General features: G+C 35.8%; 1 protein-coding gene across 2 annotated transcripts; it reads left to right on the top strand.

Annotated features, from left to right (window-relative positions):
* The first annotated feature begins 1,033 nt into the window (after nt 1-1,033).
* Nucleotides 1,034-23,999, top strand: LOC141426550 (probable G-protein coupled receptor Mth-like 3). Of its 2 annotated transcripts, XM_074085546.1 has the most exons (9): nt 1,034-2,419; nt 6,522-6,772; nt 8,588-8,768; nt 10,974-11,052; nt 20,917-21,101; nt 21,608-21,800; nt 22,958-23,148; nt 23,402-23,428; nt 23,805-23,999. In XM_074085546.1, exons 1-9 carry the CDS (start codon nt 1,453-1,455, stop codon nt 23,942-23,944), a joined length of 2,214 nt encoding a protein of 737 aa, XP_073941647.1. In that variant the 5' UTR covers nt 1,034-1,452; the 3' UTR covers nt 23,945-23,999. The 2 variants fall into 2 exon arrangements, with proteins under 2 accessions (XP_073941647.1, XP_073941648.1); XM_074085547.1 differs by lacking the exon at nt 23,402-23,428 and having other exon boundaries at nt 1,035-2,419.
* Nucleotides 24,000-24,695: the final 696 nt, after the last annotated feature.

Here is a 24,695-nt window from a genome sequence, read left to right as displayed (position 1 = left end):
AAAGGTACAATACGAGTATATAAAAGTTATACCTAATGTGATTATTTTATTTCATTTTTTTTATATGGATCCCTCAGTGCGCGAGTCCGACCCGTGATTGATTGATCGATTTTTGGAGTAAGATATTACGACTCGTGGCATGTTTTATGAAATATTTTGTTCATGCCTATAGAATGCCCCGGGGCTGTTAATAAAACGACGTCCAAAAACTACAAAAATCGTGAACCTCGTTGTACCTTTGTATACGTTTGACGATTTAAATACTTTACTTACTTATAATTCGATTGGGTCCCAATGTATACATGAAGTGTAAAGAAGACATAAAGGTAAATAGTAAAGAGGAAAGTACCTACAAAAGATAAAAACTTTTGAACAAAAAATTAAACCGCCGAAATAACTGAAAAACAAGTTTAATTTTTTTGTCAAAATGTTTTTATTTTATATTTTTTCCCACCTTCAGGGTAATTTTTTTTCCAAATTTATATAGGACTTATTTTGAGGTATAATACCCTATCCAATAAAAAAAGAATTATCAAAATCGGACTACTCTGTAAAAAGTTATGCGTGGTCATACATTATAATTGGTGAGTGAACAATCAATCGTCCTCTGTTTTCCTACCCTTAGGGTTGGATTTTTTCCAAATTTATAGGGGCCCCACTTGGGGGTATGTACCCTTTTCAATAAAAAAAGTCATCAAAATTGGACTACTCTGTAAAAAGTTATGTGTGGTCATACTTAAAAAAATATATACGCGTCGACTTGCGAACCTCCTCCGTTTTTTTTCGTCGGTTGAAAAATACAACCAAATTGTTAACCTCCTCCTTTATTGAAGTCGGTTGAAAAGAGAAACGCAATTTTATATTCATGCTATTCCGTTTGTTTATACCTACTCTATTTTCTTGTCATAATTCTTTGATAGTCACAATCATTGATAAAAGTATATATCGAGGTTTAAATATAAGTTCTGCGTAATCAATGAGTCGTGTTATATTTATTTATCAGTGGCCGATAAAGGAAATTTTTCTGAATAACCGTCTTTGTAGTAGTATCTCGTATTGGATAATCACAAGTTGAATTTAAAGTTTGTTATTCATTTTAGTGCGGACAAATAGGTGAATGGTATGTTTTAAAGTTGATTGGTGTCTCAAAAATTACTTGAACGACCATTGTTGTTTGTTTCCCACGTGTCTATGTAGTTTCGAAGCTCAAAAGCGTCCGGTAGCGTAGAGTAAGGCAGACACGGACGCGGGCGGTCGCCGCCGTAACCTCAAGGGCGAGCAGCCTCTAGCGTGCCGCGCCGGCAGCGTCCCACGCGGATTACTCCGCCGCCGCCGTCGAGCCTTGCCAGTCGCCACACGCCGCGTCGCCGCCGGATCCGATATATAAACAATGCTAACCACGACGATCGACATCGACCACCTGTTGTGAACTTAAATCTTTTTTTTTGGATTATGACTTTAGAATTTTGCAAGATGTGGCTCATATTTGCGTGGACGCTCTTGTTTCTGAGTGCGAATTGTGTACAAAGTGACTCAGTTGTGTTCAAAAAGTGCTGCCCAAAGGATCAAAACCTTATCAAAGTAGAGAATACTAACTCAACTTATCCAAGTTTTGAATGTAAAAGTCGTGAAAATACTACAATATATTTTAACATATCTACATCACCACTTATAATATCTGAAGATGTGGAAGTGAGTCATGGTATGCCTGAAGAATGTGGAGAAATGTATAATCTGACGCTACTGAAAATAAAGGACTTGCAAATCACTTCTGTTAATAACATTTGTTACGATAGATTAGTTTTAGAAATGGAAGATGGTGATATTAGTGACAACATTCCTAAAACAGTAGCTTTAACTTGTAGACAAAACGAAACCGAAAACACTTCTGATACAGAACTAGGAATCAATCGCATTCGAAAATGTTGCCCAGAGAGACAAGCGTATGATTTCGTCGATCGGGTATGTAGAGCAGTTGAAGAAGATATAAACGAAGAATGGCTCGTAAAAGAAATGAATGTTCCAGGACCTTACATTTACGAGGTAAATACAAGACTTCACTGTAAAATGGTGCAATATGTCGTTGATTTGATTGACGAAGATTACACCCTGATTGTAAATGGTAGCAGCTTGATTGTTTCCGGAAATAAAGTTTTAAATGAGCAGCGTTTAGCACAAGGCGAGTGGTGTTTGGATCAAAGATTATTTGGCGGTGGATTGGTGGCTCGAGTCTGCACTAACAACGCAGCTGTCTACGGGGCCTACCCTATAAGAAAATGCTGTCCTATAGGACAACATTTTAAAGTTCAAAGCTGTAATACTATGAAGAGTCTATGCGTGCCTGATACAAGTGGTGTATTTCCCTTTAACGTTTCTCTCTATTTGGATCCTTTGAAAAAGCAATACCCAGATTTTCCCGGTGAGTTTCGTCTAAATTATTGCTACTTAAATATAAATATTTTAGCTGTAATGTTGTTAATGTGGAAAAGGTTTGTTTGCAAGTTTGTTATCCCATAAAAATCTTTACAGAATTTGGCATTTCACGTGGAAAGTACCTGATAGTATTATTATAAGTTTAAGATCATCATCATCACCCCTGCCTATATTCGTCCCACTGCTGAGCACAGGACTCCTCACAGAATAAGAGGGCTTGGGCCATAGTTCCCACGCGGGCCCAGTGCAGATTGGGAACTTCACACGCCTCATTGAATTGTTCCGCAGGTTTGTGCAGGTTTCCTCACGATGTTTTCCTTCACCGCAAAGCTCGAGGTAAATTTCAAATGTAATTCCGCACATGAATTTCGAAAAACTCAGAGGTGCGTGCCGGGGTTTGAACCCACGACCCACTGCTTGAGAGGCGATAGGTCAAACCACTAGGATCCTTTTTCTAGCACGGTCGAAGAAAAACATACAAATGGTGTCGGTGCGGTTTCTTTAAAACTAAAAAGTAGTAGGTATATTTTTACTCGGTAGTTCCATTTCGCGGGAATCGTATGATTTTATATGTTTTATGCTTTAGAATGTCAGTTTTACGCGTAGCGTCACAGATATATTAACGAGCATAGAAATATATAATACTTACCTACTTATAATTACCGACACCACATCCGTGCACTGATCATTATTAGCCAACTAAGCTTCGTTTGTGAAAAATCAATTTTGTCGACCCCTGAGGCCTCGTAATTTAGGTACCTAAACCAATAATTTGCTGGTCTTTTCATCAGGACATACTTAATTATTTCAAATTGGTTAGGATTGGACCTCCAAAACCTAACCTAAAGCTGCGACCCATGCTGTTTTCAGGCTTTTTAAAATGTAATCTTATAGAATGCAGTAGGTTATAAGGTTAAGTTCGTATCTACTCTGAAGAAAATACTAAGTATTTCAGAAATAAATTACTTTATGGCAAATGAAAATTATGGAAAACGATACATAATGGTATATACATATGAAATTCTGGCAAACGATAGAGAACCAAATTTTGAATGTGTTAAATAACGTGATCCGAGGCCGGGTTTGAATCCACAATCCTCCGCTTGAGAGGTCATAGTTCAATGAAACCATTAGGTCATTAGGATAACGAAATTAAAGTTTTCTCCAAAGACAAGTATAAAAAATCTCCAATAAGTAAATTATGACACTACGATTAAAGATTTTTTTTCTCAAATACTTTATACTGATGTTTTACCTAAGTAGTAGTAGAAGAAGGCATTTGACAAAATGTTTAGTATCTGTTGTACTGTTGTAGTATCTTATGTACGGATGAATACGGACAGACGAATTTCCTATGCAGATAAATAATCTAAATGGACAGGAATTCGTAAGTTTTTAACCGACTTCAAAAAAAGGAGGTTCTCAGTTTGACCTGTATGTATGTTTGTTTGTTATTATCTCGCGTTTCGCTTAACCGATTTTGATGTGGTTTTCAAAATAGTATTTGTAAAATTTATAAGATTTTGGTATTTTAACCGACTTCAAAAAAAAAAACAAACTCTGTTATAAAACAATGTACCTGACTAAGCCGTGTTCGGGCTTAATGGAATCGTTGTGAGATGTATGTATGTACGAGTACTTTGACAACAAATCACTAAAAAGTAAGAAATAAAGATTTTTTTTATTAAAAACGTAAGACCGAACCCAAAAAATATTTTTTTACCCAAAATAGAACCGACTACCTACAAAAAACTTGAAAATATTTTTCTACTAGCTTGAAGTAGGTGCCTCAGCACGAGCCAGCAGGAGTGATTAAAGCCTAATTATAAGTACGAAGGTGAGGTAGATGATCAGAGTACCACTCCTGCGGGCTCGTGCTGAGGCCCCGACTTCAAGCTAGTAGAAAATTGTTCTCAAGTTTTTTGTGCCTAGTCGGTTCTATTTTTGTTATTCTAAGTCAATAATTCTACTTGATTTGTAACTCTTAACATGTTTGCATGTATGTAAGCACTTTATTGTACCTACATAAAACACAAAAAGAATACAAAATAAAAAAACACAAAAAAGAGTAGGTACAAAGCCGAACTTATCTCTAAAAGGTATCTATTCAAGCTAACCTTGCATAATAAAGTACCTACAAGCTAATACTATTAGTGATTTTGGTTGTAACTTGTAAATTATTTATTGTTGCATAATAAAATATGAGTTATTCACACACTTACACATATGAATAAACAATATATACCTATACTTGGGATTTCTATGAAAATAATTTATATTTTGGGGTATAAGCCCTATTTGGGTATTTATTAAATTCGAAGAAATGGCTGCCTGTATACTTAAATCAAAATAATACGAATTAGTATATTTTTATCGAGGGATTAAAATAAACCAATATATACCCGACCCTAGGTGGTTATAGCCCCCCACCCGAGCTTTACCGAGGGTGTCTATTTATCCGAGGATTTGTATTGACTTTTATTCTTGAGGTGAAAATTGTATTTTCACTTCGATTGCGAGAAAAAAATAGTCATTTCTGTGAATTAATTAATGCGTTTCTTATTCCTCCAGTCCATAAAACTTTCATAGTTTTTTAAAGGGTTTTTAAATAAATCCTTCTAGATGTCGGCGGCAAAAGATTATCAATTATGTCTTTTACTCTTTGCTTGACATCATAATTTTCAGTATCACTTGACGACATTGTGAGAATAATTAATTTATTTTATTCGTTTATGATTATTTACGCTCTACAACAATTTCAAGATTTCCGCGGTAAGTATTTTTTTCCAACCAGACAGATTTAACAAATTCGCATCGGCGAAATGGTCCACACAAAAACTAGAATAAATAGAATGGCGCCATCTTCTATGCGGAAAAAGCATAGAACTAAGACCACGTAGACTAAGAACGTAACATTTTCGTCATGAAAATGGTCCACACACAATTTTATTTTATGCCAAAAACTAAGCAAGTACTTGTGTTTGAGTTTATCTAAGTCACTCGAAGTAAATTAAAAAAAAAAACTCCCGACTGACAAAAAAATGCCTGAAAAAAAAAAACGCCGCCAAAAAAGACAACTAAAAAGTAAAAAAATAATTATGCACTAACTAGCTGTTGCCCGGGACTTCATCTACGAAGAATTCATTTATCCCTATCCCGCTGGGACTATGCTGATTTCCCACAAAATTAGCCTAAGTTAATTTAGTGTAAGTACCTAGTAATATTTTTTGTTATCTAAGCGACGTCGGTGTCGGGGGACCGCTACCTAAAGTACATAAGTATGTTGTATTTTTTAAAGTATTAACCTTAGCGGTCCCCCGACACCGACGACGCTTGGATAAAAAAAATATTACTAGGTAGTCATTTACTATTTAGCGTCATGCATGTCTTTATTTGTTCTATGTTTGTTCCTATGTTTTTTTATGGCGTTAAATAAATGTATTTTCTTTCTTTCTTTCTTTCTTTCTAGTTCTACCATTATACTAAATTAACTTAGGCTAATTTTGAGGGAAATCAGCATAGTCCCCGCGGGATAGGGATAAACGTATTCTTCGCAGATTAATTCGCGGGCAACAGCTAGTTAGTGCATAATTATTTTTTACTTTTTAGTGACTTTTTGGGCGGCGTTTTTTTTCAGGCGTTTTTTTTGTGTCGGAGGTGTTTAAATTTAAGTTTCTTTATTTCATGTTTTTTAAACTGGTACTTACATTTTTTTTAAAGTGTACTAGTAGGTGTGTGTAGGTGTGGTGTAGGGGTTATAGCACGCATCACGGATTGCTGAGGACCTGGGTTTGATTCCCAGCGCTGGTCTCTTTTTCTGGTTTTTCTGTGCATCCATGTCTCAGTTTGTACTTTCGATGCACTACTAGTGTGTTTGATATCCTGGCTTATATATTTTTTAAATGTCAGATAATCATACCGATAAGAATTTCAGTGTTTGATATTAGTAAAATTTCTCTTTCATCGTGTAGTTATGACAGACCATTTATTTTTTAACTTTATAGTATGATAAGGAAAATTTTATTTGGCAATTCGTGAAAAATGGACGTTATTAATAATTATATTGATATGAAATTCTCTCCCATCAGATTTGCTGGGTATTAGGACATCAATCATGTGTCCAGCAGGAAAGTACGTCACTAGTAGAGACAACGAAATGGACAAGCATCACTTAAATCGCGACGGCAGCCTCCAACAAAAATTGCGTTCCACCGACAACTACTGCGTCGAAGAGTTCGACCGGCGATTTTGTGAAGACGACTATCCCATAGAAGTCGCTGCTGCACTCTGCTTTGAAAAAGCGCCTGAAATTAACAAAAACTTCTTCGTTTCGTTCGTGGTAAGCCGCGTATCCACTGGAGGCAGCCTCGGGCCGAGCGGCTGCCTCGCTCCGAGGCCGCGCAAGTGGAGACGCTGCCAAAGGCACGGCTCAGACTGAGGCTCCTTTGAGCACGGCCAAAAAACCGACAAAATATGGCTCGGCTCGCGGTGCTCGGCCTGAGGCTGCTCTAATGGATACGCGGCTGTAAGATTTAAAAAAATATGTATTTTGTAGTGCAGTCAGCAACAAAAGAAGCCGTACACTTTCGTACTTTGTCGTTTTACAGCCACGTACTAACCGCCATGCAAGATTGTCAATGTGTCAATGCGACAGAGTAAAAAAGTGATCCGCTACTTTTGATGCTGACTGTACATCAGCAGGTGGGTGCAACAGTTTATCTTGCTGATTTTGTTGTGGTAAACTCAATTAGTTACGGTCGAAGTACTGATGCAGTCATCGTTGCAAGAGTGTACTTATTTACTAAGTATTATTTGACATCATGACTTCATAAATGTCTCTCTGACTAGCTTTTAAGTAATGAGGTTAGTTTTTCCTTTTTTACGGTAACGTAATCGTTACAACAAAAAAAAGACTTTGTAAACAATATATCTATAAAGCTGTAATTTTTTATTACGAGTAGGTTCAGGAAGTCCGAGATTGTTTATGGCTTGAGGTGAAATTCCATTTTTCACTTCCATTGCGGAAAACCCCATAATTAAGCCCTTTAGTTGAGAGAATTTGGACAGTATAAGTGTATGCATGTACATGTATACATTATGTTGTTCATGTAACTAGCTTTATGTTCGTGAAATATCACAGTCAATAGTTTAATTATTTAAAAAATTACGCAGTTCACGTGAAGTGACATTTTATAGTACATGATATTGAGTTAATCTTATCGATTGTCACAGTTTATTAGACAATATTTTCTCATAGAGTAATATACGAGTATAATACATCCATTAGAAACTAATGTATTTCTCAGGCGGATGTAGTAGCAGTCGGGAGTTACCTTTTTAACGTCTGTTATTAATAATTATAAACTGTGACAATCGATAAGACTAATTCAATATTATGTAAGTGCTATAAAATGTAAATATGTTAACCTTCAAATGTTTGCCGTTTTCCTTGTTTATGTTACATTATTTATTAAAAATATCAAAATCTATGGAAGATATGTAACAACTTAAGTATCTGTGATCTCTGACTACTTAAAGGTGCGTTAAGATTATATTTCAGTAGCTGACGTATTCTTTTTATACCGTATCCTGGCTGGCACATTAATTTGATGGATGGCTGCATTTAGATTAATCAATTTATAAAAATAGAATTTTGAAAGCTTAAAACGAAAGTTATCGCACTCATCTGATCCCTTTGAAGTAGTGTACGAGTATATGATGTAACTGTGAAGCGTCAAAACCAACAAACGAAGTAACAAATCGGCTTTTACTCGCGTCAATAATAAAATGTTTATTTTAAAGACCAATTAATCATTTCGTTCTGCATATACATATATTTTTATCGTTGAAATGCGAATCTGTCATCTTGCTCGCATCTGTTTCGTGTAAGTTAATGATAACAAAATAAGATGATTCTTGATGAACATTTTACAAAGCACTTATGTACCTAAGTCTTATAAAGCACCTAACCCAATCAACTCTACCTAAAGTTGATAAATACTAAATTTCACTTCATCATACGGTGAACCGGCATTGATTTTTTTTCACAAAACAGTGCTCCCATTTGAACTCTCTAACAGCAAGGTCTAGAAGATTATAAGCTTAGGTCCTTGTTTATCGGGCGATGATTTTATTGAGATGTTTTTTTTTACAGTTGATCAGCGTATCGGCCGTGTGTCTGGCTTTTACTCTGTTGGTGTATTGCTCTCTGCCAGAACTCCGTAACCTGCACGGCCGCACGCTTATTTGCCACGTTGGCACCATGCTGCTAGCCTTCTCATGCCTCGCCAGGGTCCAATACGGAACCATTGAACCAAATTATTGTGTTTTATTTGGTGAGTATGATTTCAAATGAAGTCCGACGACTAACTCGCGGACTCAGACTACTTGTATCATTATTACTTAATACATATATTTTCTGGGCTTTCCAATTTAAATGCAAATATAGCAGGATTTTAATATGTATGTTTAGAATATTATGTAGATACCTACAAATTATTTCAAACCATAAATGTTAAATAAACCAAAGTTACCTACCTACTTGTTTTTCATGACAAATAGTAAAATAAAACCGCGAGCTACGATCCGTTCTGGTAATAGTCACCCAGTAACCCTGTAAGGTAACTGGTAAGTCCAAATAACCCGGTCCGCCAAATAACAAAAGTAAATGTGCTAAAAGTAAAAGTAAATTTATAACAACGCGGTATAATCTATGTACGTATTTTACGTACTAGGCACGTAGGCTGTCTGTAAAAATCGCTGAAGTTGACGAAAGAGGAAAAATAGGACAAGGAAACAAAAACATTCTGTGACTTAGTACAGATGATGTTACCGATATATAAAGCGAGCCCGTGAGACTCACCCTAATTTAAGTGTATCTATGTGCGAATATGTACCTACATGTTAGCTATATACTTGTTTCAACATTGTTTTAAGTATTGTTTTCCTCGTCAACAAAACTTTTATAATAATTTAAACTATTTTTTCCGAAATCGTCCTTATACGATGTAGGTAATTTGAAAATCACTTCCGGTTCAGGTTCTGAAAGCATTTAATCTGGAATCAAAATTTATATTTAATAGTACTACCGATTCCCATGTATAACTGGAAACTTGCAATCAACGTTAAACAGCACATGCAAATTTATTATAATAAATAATGATATAACGGTATCTAAGGTACTTAGTAACTATCCCAACAAGCAAAACCATCTCAGATTACGCGAAGATATCTTACTCCTTTGGGACAATAATAGAGGTAGTTTTAGGTAAAATAATAAATTGTATTACATCATTGTTGTCGACTTCATTAGGTTTTTTACTATTACCTATTGCATGTCTGCAACAACTCAATTCGGGTATTGCGTTTCTACGTGAACTTCCAACGTATTAATCCAGGTTAGTACCTAATTATCTACGTGTATGACGATTTTCTTCAAAATTCACCCAGTCAGTAGTTTTGTGTAGTATACATCCTTTAAAACTTTCGCATTAATCATATTAGTGAGAAATAGATGCTTGAGAGAGAATTAGGTTATCTAACATGATAATATGATATTGGAAAATAAATGAATTACGTTTCCTTAACATTGGTTTGTCTGGCCTAGCTTATCTACTATAACGGCTAGGAGGCTGTTCGGTTGGGAGCGCCGCGCTTGCGGCAGAGGCTTTCTTTGCAAATTCTCCACAAACTTGGATGCACTGGAGAAGCGTGGTAGTCCCATCAACACCTTATCGACATATTTTACGAACTGGATTGTTCTAAATACTCGTATCGAAGTCGGGCGAGGCACGCCGGCGCCGACACAAACTAAGCGCTGAGTTTATTTGGGACAATCTATTACCATTACCTACATATCTATTCGATGTATACAAATAATTCTTGGACGAAAACGGATCAATGGATGGCTAATTCGTTTTGAGTATCTATTTAAAATTTAATTCAGGATAAGTCACATACAATGTGGAGTTGTGATTTTTTATTGACCATTGTTCCAACCAATTTATTTTGAATAGGTCGTATATTATCTTCTTTTTCAACAAAAATCACGTCATACTGACGTGACTTAACTCCTACGTCATTTTCCTATCGAAATATAAAAGGTTAGAAAAAAATTGAAGTAAGATTAATATTTGAAAATAGAAAGTATGTACCTATTTAGGCACGAACTTAATGGTTATATTTTATTTACTCGTTACGTCGTCAAATTTTACTTAATTTATTTCTCGCGAGCGCGCCAAAATATAACATACCTATAAAATCACGCAGAATGTTTAGTGATCGTTTATAACGCTCATAGCTTCATGGAAAAAACAAACAGGATCTGATAATAGTTCAAGGGCTCTTAAAATATCGAATACAGTAATCATGTACTAAATTTAGTCATCTGATTATTAAGAATCCATCAATTTGGTATTGATTGTTAAATTTCAATTAGGTAGATAATTAGTTTCGTCTGAACAATACGTGCTAATTAAATGAGTAGTGTGCGATAATTTGAGAATATGGTATCTGTATGCTCACATGGCTGGTTTGTGCAGGGTACAGCATCTACTTCGGGTTCGTGGCGGCGTTCGCCTGGCTCAACGTCATGTGCCTGGACATCTGGTGGACATTTGGGTAAGTCATTGTTTACGTTTAATTAAGCAAAAAGTTTGCCTATGTAAAAGAACGGTACCCTGACTGGTACGATGCTATAGGATCAGCCTGTTTTCTGTCATGAAAAATAAAAACCGGCCACTTGGCACTTGCGTGTCGTACTTAATACTCGGCAATATATTAAGTTTAGATGGACTATATACTTTTACTTGTTAAACTTACTAGGCTGTGGTAGTTTTCCTTCTAAATTCTTAATTCATTTAGCTTGTGTAAGGGGTGGAGATACTTGCCTCTAACAAAAATTAGAACTTTAAAGCGTAATAGTTTGCAAACGAATCACTAAATCCGAAATTAATCTTGGCGGCAAACTTATAATGATTTTGAAAAACATATCCAATCATACCGTAGGGTTTACGAGAGAAAAAAGTTTTTTTTCCAAAATTTTATTTTACCACTTACTCGGCTTGGTTAGTATATACACGCAATGCTATCTAGCTCTAGCGTTTCTAAGCTAAGCCACGGACGGACATAGCGAAACTATAAGGGTTCTGTTACGGGGTGGGTTTTTGAAACTACTATTGTCCATAAAAATAACGTTTATTAAATAAATTTGAGTTACACAAAGTTGGGTGTCCGCCACGAGTTTCAAATCTAGACTGGTCTAAAAAGCATAAAGAGTGAATAACGTCAGTGCATCGTCGGCAATGCACTGTCATGAAAATCCGCGATTGAGTACAAAACGTGACAATAACACTTGTATGACTACGGAACCCTAAAACAGGGTTTCCTAACCTTTATTTCGCCCCTCCCCCCAAACCAAAATAGTTACAAGTTATGTCACAAGGGAGCAAAATGATGTATTTACGGCGAGGGCTGTAGGTAGGTACATTAAATCCAGAATGTAGCGAGGGATTCTGAAGTTGAATCCTGAGCGTAATGAGGGATTCAAGTGTTAACGCCCAAGATAAAAATAATTTTGCTCCCGAGTGACTCATACAATTTTTTACACCGAGTATGACGAAAATTGAAATAAAAATATTCTAAATATAATTAAAGAGCAACCAGCATAGAAAATGGCGTAGACTTACAATAATCAACTTCAAAAAATTGCATTTGCAAAAAAACACTTAGAAAAGTCTTGAACACAAAATTAGCACTTTGATCCCTCTCGTCAAGGAGGAAAAGTTACATTTCTGAATGAGAGGTGTGAAAATATTGAAGTGGTAGTGGGCGGGGTACATTGCTCGCAGGACTGATAGCCGTTGGGGTCAGAAGGTTCTCGAATGGCGTCCGCGGACCGGCAGACGAGCTGTCAGTAGGACTCCAACAAGATGGAACAACGACCTGGTTAAGATCGCGGAATCGCGGTGGATGCGGAAAGCACAAGGCCGGTCTGAATGGAGGAGGGTGTACTGCCTTTTCGGCGAAATATTTTTCGTCAAATTTCACTTAGCAACCAACCTTTCGCCGAAGTTTCATTTGGAAACCAATCCTTGGCATAACTTTGCTTCAAATTTTTCTTATTTCGCAACATTTTATATTGCAAAATTTTACTTCATCACACTTTTATGTGGCAAACAATATGTAGCAAATGATTGGCTAAGGCAAATAACAAATAGTCAACATAACATTTAGCCAATTTTAACATAAGGTAGGTATATCAGTCATGATATATAATAAAAAGAATAAATGTTAAATTATGTGGCGGTGAGCGAGCGAAGCGAGCGAGCAAGACGAGACTAGGCAGAAGCGACTTGGATAGGTTAGGTTCAGAAGGCTAAGGCGGGAGCGAAGCGTAGCGTAGCTCCGCTTTAGCCTTCGATGTTAGGTTTTTTTTGTAACAGAACGGAAAAAATCATTGGCTTGCTTGCTTGTTTGCTTGCTAATGAAGGAATGCCAATCAACGCATTTGACGAAAACACAAATTACATCTTAAAAAATCCCAATAATAATTTGCATAATAATCATTTATCAAAATCATTAGTTGGAAATGACATCAGTGCGAAATGTTGAGTTGGGAAATGAAATTTGCCTAAATAAAATATGAGATAAATAGTTTGGGAGTTAATAATTTGCTAAATATTTTCGCCAATCATTAGTAATGGAGGAGGGCTTGGGGGAGGCCTATGTTCAGCAGTGAACGTCTTTCGGCGGACATGATGATGATGACGATATAAAACTAAGTCACTTCCCGCCGTCTCTCCCTCAAGTGTATGGCTTAGATTTTTTAGGACCAGAAGATCCGCCCTTTTAGGACTAGAAGTTGCACCTGTGTGAAATTGAGGCGTGCTGCTAGTGTCTAATAAAAAGTAACGCTGGCCGCCATTGACTACGTTATTCCATATATAATTAACGTTTGTATCTAGATATCAGATTTAGCTATATTTTATACTGAATTACAATATTAATGTCGCTAACCGATATTATACCTTTTCAATAAATGGGCAGTAATCCCTTATTATGTCTGAATTTGTGGTGAATTAACTAAATAGAGTGCACGCGCAAATCATTGCACGTATCTGTAGGTGCTTGTCTAAACAACGTCTAGAAATTGTTCTTATAACGAGTATAAGATGGGATGTTTATGTAAACGTTGAATACGCGGTTACGTTGTTACTTTCTAAGTATATCTGTTTGAGTTCTCAAAAATCTTGTGATCGTCATATTGCGGAAGTTAAAAGTAAGATTTCATGGATGAATAAATTGGTTGGGAGTTGGGAATGGGATGAATAAAGTGGTACAATACAGAATAGCGAGGCGTGTATTCGGTATGACTAATAGTCTCCTCGGGTAAACAAAGGCGGATGGTGGGAGGCATGTTTCCCTGCGTTCACAACTTATAGCGTAGGTATATTTATTTTTAAATTAGCTGTTGAAACTCTCATGTCTTGGTCCATATAACAAAATCCTTATGGCTTGAGCCGCTTGTCGCAATGTGGACAAATGTTTGTTTTGTGTGTATCGGTATCAATCGGTTTGCTTTACAAAACTATTTGCACACACGCTTGGAATGTTTGCGACGGTTCTTTCTGGGCATGGGATATTTGCTGTGAGATTTTTAAATTTATATATAAACATTTTCATGCGACCTCATTCGTGCTTGTTTGATAATGATAAGTCAATGCAATCTTCTGAATATATCTGGCTACAGTCGACGAAACAAATTCTACTGGTTATTTATAAGTAGTTATAGGTATATGAATTTTATCACAACAAAGTAAACGTTATCAATAAATGTTACAGTACCTTGTCCCACACGAAAAACGGCACAAAACTGTGGTGAACAAAAATAAACTAGAGGTAACTCCAGTTATAAATCTTTTTGTACCTCCATAAAGTGTAAAGATAAGGAAGGTACATTAATAAAAAATATATATTTTTCATTTATTTTTTATTTTTTTATCTATTAACAGTTTTAGTCGTTATAATTACCTTATTGAATGTTAAATTTGAAGGCTTTACTATTTAAAGTTATAGAGATAGAACCACTTTGAAACCAAAATCTGAATTAATTTTACTGTCCCGTGAGTATTTCGAAAAATTTTGTCACTCAGTCACATTTACTAATTAATATAAATATAGGAAGATTAAGGCAACCCAGCTCACAACCCTCAAACTTTTGTTTTGTTTTGATGAACAGGTCAAGCAGAGCACATCAATTTTTTACGACTTTATGCCGATTTGGTGAAGAGTTCTTGGTTTGTTCTCGAGTGACTGGTCACAGCAAGCATTTTTAGTCAATTCGTTGAATCAGAGCTCATTTATTTTTTCATTCATTTTTTTTATTTAAGTGCGTTTGTCTTTCACGTAGCAAATTATTTTTCTGTTATGTATATCTAATAATTAATGTGTAAAGTATAGGGCAGGCTTTTGAAATATGTAATAATAAATAAGCCTATCTAGTTAGCTCTTGACATGATTTAGTTGTTTGTTAAATTAAAGTGTTTGAGAACTCTCGAGTACAGAAATTTCGCAACTTAGGAAAATTTTCTTTGGTTCAATGCTATATATTTTCTTCACTTTTTAAGGTTCCGAAGCCAAAATGGCAAAAACGGAACCCTTTATAGTTTCACCATGTCTGTCTGTCTGTCCGTCCGCGGCTTTGCTCAGGGACTATCAATGCTAGAAAGCTGTAATTTTGCACGGATATATATGTAAACTATGCCGACAAAATGGTACAATAAAAAATTCATAAAAAAATTTTTTGTTTACCTCCCATAGACGTAAAGTGGGGGTGATTTTTTTTCTCATCCAACCCTATAGTGTGGGGTATCGTTAGATAGGTCTTTTAAAACCATTAGGGGTTGGCTAGAATTTTTCGATTCAGTGATTTGTTTGCGAAATATTCAACTTTAAAGTGCAAATTTTCATTAAAATCGAGCGTCCCCCCCCTCTAAAACTAAACCGGTGAGTACTAGGGGGTTAAAATACGAAATCCTTAGAAAAATATTACTTAATTTTTTTGTAATGGCTACGGAACCCTATTTTGGGCGAGTCCGACACGCTCTTGGCCTGTTTTTTATCTAGCTTTATCGATCTATCTTTTATATAGCTGGAAAACGAGCATGCGGATCACCGTGATGGTAAGCGATCACCGCCACCCATGGACACCTACAGCATAATTAGGACTGCGGGTGCGTTGCCGGCCTAAAGACATAAAATTAATAGAGAAAAACGCTTGCCAAATATTTATAAGTACGGAATTCATCATTAGATTTATAAAAGCCAATTGACGTGACCGTATGTAAAATATAAAATATACGTAAAAAAAATACAAACTAAAATAGATCTTGACATGGCCCCCTTGGCATTGTGCCCAAAAGGCGTTTCGTCGTTGAATACTAATTTATTGAGAGAGATAAGCTATCGGCCCTTTGGTCTCGACCAGGCGTTTTTGCAAATTTTTTATAAGTCTTTGTGCACCAGGGCTCTATTAATACGGATATTTTTAGGTATAAAGACATAAAAGAAATGAAAAATATAATTGACACTGTAAGTTTAAGAATTAAAAAAATATCTGTCAAAACAATTGCCTATCATAGCCAATAATAAAACAAAAACTATAGGTACAATTACTAAGGATTGAACAACATACCTATACATATATGAATTAAGTTATAAAAAGTGACGCATTGAAAAATGGCCTTTCATCAGCATTCAGGAATTTTTAGAACAATTTCTTCATGAAGTAAGGGCGACTTGTCTGGTGTCTGGTGCACAGTTTTTTGGCTTAGAAAGTTCCTCAGAAAGTCTCAAATAGGTTTGTTTCTATCACATCCATGCAACGAGCGACGCAATAAACAATACAATTAAATATGCTGATATCAAGTTGGGAGAAAAATAGGTTGGGCGTATCCTGGGGGTAGGTATTTATTTATTTTTTATTTATTGCAATCATGTTCATTTGTACAATTATTGTAGACCTTAAAGTAAACATGCGAGTAGGTACATGATACCCTGTTAGGGCACTGCAATTTTCTTACATTCTAAATTGTTTATTAAATTTAAATTGTTTGATACATTATTTGAATTGAGCGAAGGAAAACAATGCTTAATGATAATTAGAAAAATATAAATTTAAATTTCATTGTTAACAAAATGTCAGCGTTTAAAATTGTATAAATTGTCAATAGTACATAGTATAGTTCGCAATATTAAAATTAAAAGCGACATAAAATGAAAAAAAAAAATTATCAAAGTCATCATGCAAACAAATCAAATAAAACAATTATAACTAAAAATCATTCATTACATATTATGTCAGTTATAAAAATTCGATAAAATCTGCATTACCTACCTACTATAATTTGTCATTTAAATAATCATTTACTTTATAATAGCATTTAAAAATTAGTAAATCTTTAACTAACTTTAGAAACTTTGTGTCACTTGTTTCGTTCCTAATTTGGTCTGGCAGTTTATTAAATATTTTTATGGCCATCACATAGGTGCTATTTGAGTGCATTTTGATGCGAGATACTGGGAGGACAAGTCTGTCTTTGTGGCGTAATATGTGTGAAGTTGGTAGTCCTTCCCTTTTTTTAAATAGGCTGGAATACTTGCGTGTAAACTTACATAATTCCAATATATAGATGCACGGTAAAGTTAGTATTTTATGTTCTTTAAAATATGGTCTACAAGAATCGGTTTTATCAATGTTTACTAAAATTCGAATTAGTTTCTTTTGCTTTAATTAGTTTTGAATTAGTTTTTTTTTATTTAACTCGAGATCTGGAAAAGAACATTACATAACCATAGTAAGTATACCTACAACAGAAAATACGACAGTATTTAGACCACAAATATTGACTGCAAGAGGAAAATATAAAACGCATAGACAATGCTTTGATCATAAAAAGCAATGAACAAAAATATTACATTTGGTTTGGATTTTCGTTTATACCACTCTTTTACATGTATGTACCTTACTAATACAGGTCATATATTTTATGAACGTCGTCGCTCCACCGTTATCGTCACCCTTCTAAACCAATACATACTCGTACCTACCTGACGTAATTGGGGTGACCAGACGATTGTGTTGACATAACCGTGCCATTGTATTATTAGCAATCACTAATTATACCGTTAAATGGTAGGTCTATGTATTTACTTTCATTCGAATATTGTTTTCTGAGCAGGATGGTACGATGGTTCCCGTTTATTTGGGTCCAAAAATACATATAATGTAAACCCTAGGACGGGATTAATGTTCGTAAGTAATCGATAGTAACTAATGAATACAATATTTTACCTTGCTTCTCCACTACCAAAATAGTAATACTATGTTCCTTGAATAAAAACCTGATTTGAATATCCTAATTTATAGAGCTTAGAGCTCCTAACTTTTAAGTGTTGTAGGATACCTACTTTTCTTTAGTACAGTCAAGGTTATAAATATATACAAGCTACCAAGATGACAAAAAATTCTATACACCTTTATCTCTTAAATTGTCAAAATTTAGAAAAGTTCATGATTCAAACCTCGTGGCACACTTGCCAATTTAAGAATTATGCCACTAACCATAAGGTCGATGTATATGTTATTTATTAGACGCTATGGCTGGTGTACTGCCTTTTCGGCGAAATATTTTTCGCCAAATGTCACTTAGCAACAAATTTCGCCGAAGTATGTCTGATAAACATGAAATGAAACAGGTACAGTGGGAGTAGGAAAACCTTCGTCAGTTATTAAATTGATTCCTTTATACAGTCATAGACTCTTAGTACATTTTGAAACCAAAGCACTAAGTAGACAAGGGCATACACCAACATATATCTAGTTTCATATCAATAGGTACCAACCTTTTTATTAAACAGCGTCGTAAGAGTTTGAATCATGTAATGTTCTATTTAATTGTCAGTGTTTGTCAGTGCCAAGGTGTAGTGGTAGGGTTGCTATGGTCACCTTTAAACAAGATTATGTAATTATTATTATTATTATTCCCTCAATGGCGGCCTTAAGGCTTAGGCCAATGTCAGTTGCGATGACAGGGTTGCGGTTGATTCTGCAGAACGCCAACAGTTTGACAGCAGCAAGAAAATAATTTTGAAAAGAGAAAAAAAAATCCTTTTCGGCCGAACGCTGTTGCGGGAGTCACGTCACTGCGACAAAGACAAAAGATGTTGTTATTGATTAGATAGACAAGATTATGTTTAGCAGGTTGACAGTTTGATGCAGTATGTTATACTCAATTGGTAAAGCAGATTATTGCTCATACTGAGCAAAGGAAAATAGATCTTAAGGTGACGAACCTTTTTTTACTCCGACTGTACCTAGGTAGTAGGTAATTAATTAGACTAGTAATTAATTAGTCGCACTAAGTGGGTTATTCCATATGCGGATTTTTGTCAAAGTGCGTGTTCTGGCTTTTCCATTAATATATATTAAAAAGGCCGCTGGAACGGCTGGTCAACGACTAGAAGTAATGAAAATCAGCTGTTTACTTTTCGAAGCAGAGTCATCGTGGGCGAGGCACTAATTAAACCTCGTATTTAGTCTCAATGGGACCCGCCTGAATATTGTGACACGACCCATTACGGCAATAGCATGACATTGCGTATTAAAATACGTCATTAAAGGTGGGGCCCGTCACATAAACATGATAAAAATCGAAATTGCGTCTAGATCTTATATCATTAATAAATCGTACTGGTACTTAGACTGGAAACGCCTGTTTAGATGGAAAGAAATGCTTCGCGCTGGTCCCGTACTTCTTTTGGCAAACACAGAACCCATATCACATTGTTGTCCGTCTATCCGTCCGTCCGTCAAGACCCTGTTTCTCAGCAACGCGCGGGGGTATCAGGCATCAGCTAAAATTAACATAAGCACTCACTCAGGTCTGCTACTAGTCACTGCTCCAAAGGGTAGCAATCAAAAGATTCGAGGTTTTAATTTAGATTTAAGGAAGATTAGATTAAAAAATATGTTTAGGTACATACAAATGACAGGGGAATCAGAGCCTAGGGTACTTCCAGTGGTCCTAGATATTGAAATTTGATATAAGGGTACATAGCTCAACCATTAAGACACAACCAATAAGAAAAGTTAGAAAAAAAATGTATATTTATGTCAGTAATCATTCTGATATGGCCCCACTTTCTACTAACACCTGCTCTGTTAACATTGGATATTCATAGATACCTACAAATTTGTAAGGTACTCTCGGTACGCGAATCCTTTTCGCAGTTGGCCGAGTTTTTTTCAAATGAGTAAACGTGTGACCCAGTGAGAAATGATGATCACATTTTAAATACCTAATTTTATTTTCAAGTAAATCTGTTTTGTTAAAGAAAGATATAAAGAGTACCCTGCTTATTTACTTGATCATCATCGTCTTCTTTGAATTAACGTAGATGACTAAACTAATTTAACAGCATATAATACAGAGTGTTCCTAAAACCAACACCAAAAGTAATCGGATTTCTAGCTACATGATTAATCAAGTATTTTTTTTACAAAAAATAATTTTAGACATTAATATATCATACAAATTATGTTCTCAAACGTAAATTTCCCTCGAAATCATTATTTCCCTCGTCGACCTGCGTGATTGAAAAAAGGTCGAAGTGGAACTCGGCTCAAAGCTCGACGCAAATTAAAATTACTTCATTACATGGTGTTGAAGTCTTCGTTTGTTTACAAACATAAGTATGTCCTTTGATTTATCAGAGGTTTTATTATTATCGCTTAATTACATCCATTATCTGATAACGCGTCATCGAAGCTTTATCCCCCATTAGCGAATCAATTCTCCGTGACCCGAAACGTAATGGGAAGCAGTAAAATTCAATTAATGGGTGTCATATTCAGGATTAGTATATACAGAACAGCTTTTATTGTTTTAGCGCGAACAAATAGTCTTAGCTCCGCCTAAACTGCTTCATAGAATATGTAAGTCAAGGCCTTTAGGTATTCGAGTATCTGAGTTAAGGAAAGTTATATGCGTGTAGCTTTCAAGCCCAGATTTAATGTTTTGAATATTAAGGGCGCATCGAGCTTCTAGACCATTTATTGCATTCATTTCATCCTTTTCAGTATCATTCATTTAGTAAAGCTTTAGTTTTGAAACTCACATCTTAGATATTTGAGGATTAACACTGTAATCATACACTACAGAAAAACGATTACTTGTAGTTCGTTCAATACAAAAATATCCTAAAGTCGTCTCTAAAAAACAAAATAAACTCTTATTACAGCGTATATTTCGCGGCAGGACATGAGTTTTTGAACGAGAAGGATACTAGATGTTGTCTATCGCGTAGGTATTACGTTATTATTTTTAAATATCTCTTTGTTTTAGTTACACGGTGAAAATACACCTCTAAGCCCGGTTTAGAAAAGATTTAATGCTTGCTTTTAATTCTATAACTCACTTACAGGAGCGTGCGTACTGTCCATCCATTGCGGAAGGCCGGGGCAGAGAAGCGACGGTTCTTGTGGTACTCCTTGTACGCCTGGAGTTTTGCAATCTTACTGACTTTGACCATGTTTCTGTTTGACAAATACCCCGTGTCCACAATTCTTGACGCAAATATCGGAAACAACATCTGCTGGTTCGGAACCTGTAAGTTATATACAATATTTATTATAATTTAGCTTGCGGAGGTCCCTTGCCTCTAACAAGAATTAACAATTTAAAACCTAATGTTTTAGAAATTAACCCCTAAATCGAGGAATGGTTTCAGCAGACTTGTAATGTTTTTAAATGACTTCCCAAAAATATCCACCACTATTGCTAGGTTTTTATACGTGAAAAAGAAATTACGTGTAGAGGAGATACCTTAAAGACTTTCTTTTAATTTTTTATCTATTTTACCACTGTCGGCGTACTTATGTACTCATGCAAAATTACAGGTTTCTAGCACCAACAACCTCTAAGATAAGCCGCGGATGGACGGAACCCTAAAAATTCTCGATATGTACGAGTATGTATGTATGTAAACTCTTCATTGTACAAAAGAAAAGAAACACAAATACAACGATTATCTCTACCCGTTCCTGAAATAAAACATAATAGTAGCAGATAGACTCCCTAAGACTTGTTTTTACCTCCAAAGTATGTGTTTTCAGTTCAGAATACCAACCAGGATTGGCCCCACTACATATTCTTCGTGATTCCGATGGGACTGATCACATGCACCAACTTCGTGCTCTGGGTGCTTACGGCACGGCACTGCGCACGCGTCAAGTCCGAAGTGCACCGGCTTCAGGCTGGTTCCGTCGGCGATCGAGCAAAACGGCGCTTCCGCATCGATAGAGCCAAGTGAGTATATACATACTTAGTTAACCTTTTTATCTACATATTTACACATACATCATACGAGTATAAACCTCTATAATGCATGCAAAAAACGGAAATTATGACCAGAATAAAGATAAATTGTTTTGTTAGAATAAATGACGCATCTGTGAAAATGTTATTATTGTGCAATATTAACATCACAGACGACTTTATTTATCTCTTAAAAACCCAAATAACTTGATTGGACCTTAATTCTAAATATCAGTCCAGATTACTTTTTATTGGAAATGAAACAACTATAGGTACAATTGAAAAAAAAATACGATTGCGTGATGAACCTACTCTAACACGTAGTCAACTAGGAACCCTTATAGTGTAGCCATGTCTGTTCGTCTGTCTGTCTGTCTTTCTCTCCGCGACTAAGCTCAGTGATCGTTAATACTAGAAAGCTGTAATTTGGCATAAATATACATCACATCGTACAGTCACGCCGACAAAGTGATAAAATAAAAAAAAACAATAAAAAATTTAGGTACCCCTCGCACAGACGTAAAGTGGGGGTGTTTTTTTTCTCGACTAACCCTATAGTGTGGGGAACATTTTTGGATAGGTATTTTAAAACCATTGGGGGGTTGCCGAGATGATTTTCCGAACCCATCGGGTCAGAAGGTCCTCGAATGGCGTCCGCGGACTGAAGTGGCAGTGGGCAGGGCACATTTCTTGCAGGACCAATTTTCAGTTTCGCAATTCTTTCAGTCATTTCTGATTCTATCCCGCAGAGAAACCCCGAGGATAGCCGTCTTCACAGCCCTCTGGGTATTTGAGCCTCCTCATGAGGCCCATCGTTAGCGCCCACGTCTCAAATCCGTACTGGCAACACACTGGTCAAAGACTTTTGACTTCAAACACTAAGCAAGATGTTTAGAATTAAAAAGTAATAATTTAAAAAAAAACACGGGATACTTGACAGTAGTTCTAACCGTTTTGGGTAATGGCAACGGATAAACGAACTTAAATAGATAGATGGCACCCAAGACCCTAAACATTCGCATTTTTCATATAAATATCTGCTCCGACCAGGAATCGCATCCGGAACCTCAAACTTCGTAGCCAGGTTCTCTAAACACGGGGCTATAGACGGTCGTTTAAATAATGTACCTTAAAATAATGTATTTCAGATATATTTTAACGGGCAAGCTGTGGGTGGTAATGGGGGCAGGCTGGATGGCGGAGTTGCTGTCCACTTTGACCGGGGAGCCGCAGTGGTTGTGGCAGGTCGTCGACCTCGTCAACGAGCTGCAAGGCGTCTTCATCTTCCTCATCCTCGTTATGAAACCGAAGCTCTATTATTTGATCAGAAAGAGACTAGGTAAAAATCACAGACAAACAACACATCTTATGACTTTCTTCATTGACAGCTATTTCAATGTTCGATTTAGAGTAAGTCAAATGAGTATAATAAAGTTTATTTGAAAAAATTAATAAAAGTTAAGAAGACAAATTTTACCATAGGAATTTAATATTTTAAGATAATGTGTGGTAAGAATAAAAACATGTCCTTTAATATCACATGATTTGATTTATGTCAGGTAATCACTTAACTGCACATATTGTTTTTTCAGGTTGCTCAAGGATACCGATTGATACAAGTATATATTAAACTTACTCTCCCATCTGCCACCTAAATCTTTCTTCTATTAAAAATATTAAAATATCAATGCTACTTTAATCGTAGTCCGGTATTTCAAATGGTGTTGTTTGTTTAGTGCTTAGTAAACTACTAACTTTAATTTTGTAAGAAAGTATATTGACATACCTACTGGCGCTAAATAATTGCAATAACATAAGTGGGCTTATTAATCATTCGCGGCATAAACTATTGAATGTATTATTTGAGGCACTTGAGTTCCTAATATGTGCTAACCACGTCTCCAGCACCCTATTGTTGTTGTTTGTGCTGTTGCACTTCCGATTACATCATCATTCGCATTATATTGCGGCATTAACTTGAACTAATATTAACAGGACTGGAGAAGCCCGACGCGCAGAAAAATGGCACATCATCGTCAGCTCGCACGTCATCCACCTTCCTGTCGAGGACCATCAGCACTGACGAGCGCACTAACCTGAGGATTTCCTTACCAAACAGTGTTAAACAGAACTAACTTGCAGTAATAGTTGTAATATGCATTTACCTAACTGAATTGCTTAATGCTATAATCGTCAGCGAGTATCAAAATTCGGTGCCTAATGCTAAATGGTCAACATTGATTGGTTGATTGTTTGTTGTTGTATAGATAGAGTATAGTCATACCGGCCGTTGCCGGCAAAAACTTAGATTGTTAATTTGAATGTTCTGTAAAAATATCTATCAAGGTTATTGTTAGCTACCGCTTTTGTATCGACTGATAAGTTACATGGTTAGCTAGAGTTTTGGGTCATAATTACATTTAAATTCAACAGTCTCTGTAATGGAGTTTTATATTTGGAGTTTATTATTATCGTGACTGTACCTACTGTAGAAGGTTCAAATATAAATCACCAAAATTAGTCTTAGTCGTTGACTTAAATTGAAGGGGCAATTATACAATGTTATGATCTGGAAAACGAACAGTGCGCATAAAAATATTAAGTTTTGAAACATATTTTTAACTACTTATGTAGGTACATTTGTTTAGTATAGTTTACTTATGTAGTAGTTTCCTCAATTTACCAGTGGTGGCGTAAACGCAGAGGCTGGTTTTATCTTAACCGAGGCTTGCATCGTAATTTTGTTTGCTTATTAAATAATTCACTTTGGCGTACCTACTAAGAAAAAACATTAAAAATAAGCCTTCATTCTTTGCATTGTCCTCATCGAAATCATAATAAGTATCTGTATGATAAAAAGAGTATACCTACTGCCGGTCTGGTTAC

The sequence above is a fragment of the Choristoneura fumiferana genome, chromosome 3 (assembly GCF_025370935.1).
Source record: "Choristoneura fumiferana chromosome 3, NRCan_CFum_1, whole genome shotgun sequence".
NCBI lineage: Eukaryota > Metazoa > Arthropoda > Insecta > Lepidoptera > Tortricidae > Choristoneura > Choristoneura fumiferana.
Note: the sequence above shows the minus strand (reverse complement) of the source record. Positions and strands in the feature narration are given on the sequence as shown.

Bases quoted from the DNA above. Each gene is read 5' to 3' on its own strand.
- LOC141426550 (XM_074085546.1), top strand. From the start codon at position 1,453: ATGACTTTAGAATTTTGCAAGATGTGGCTCATATTTGCGTGGACGCTC. The intron at 11,053-20,916 runs GTAAGTCATTGT...ACTCACTTACAG, and splicing joins GACATCTGGTGGACATTTGG to GAGCGTGCGTACTGTCCATC. The intron at 21,102-21,607 runs GTAAGTTATATA...ATGTGTTTTCAG, and splicing joins CATCTGCTGGTTCGGAACCT to TTCAGAATACCAACCAGGAT.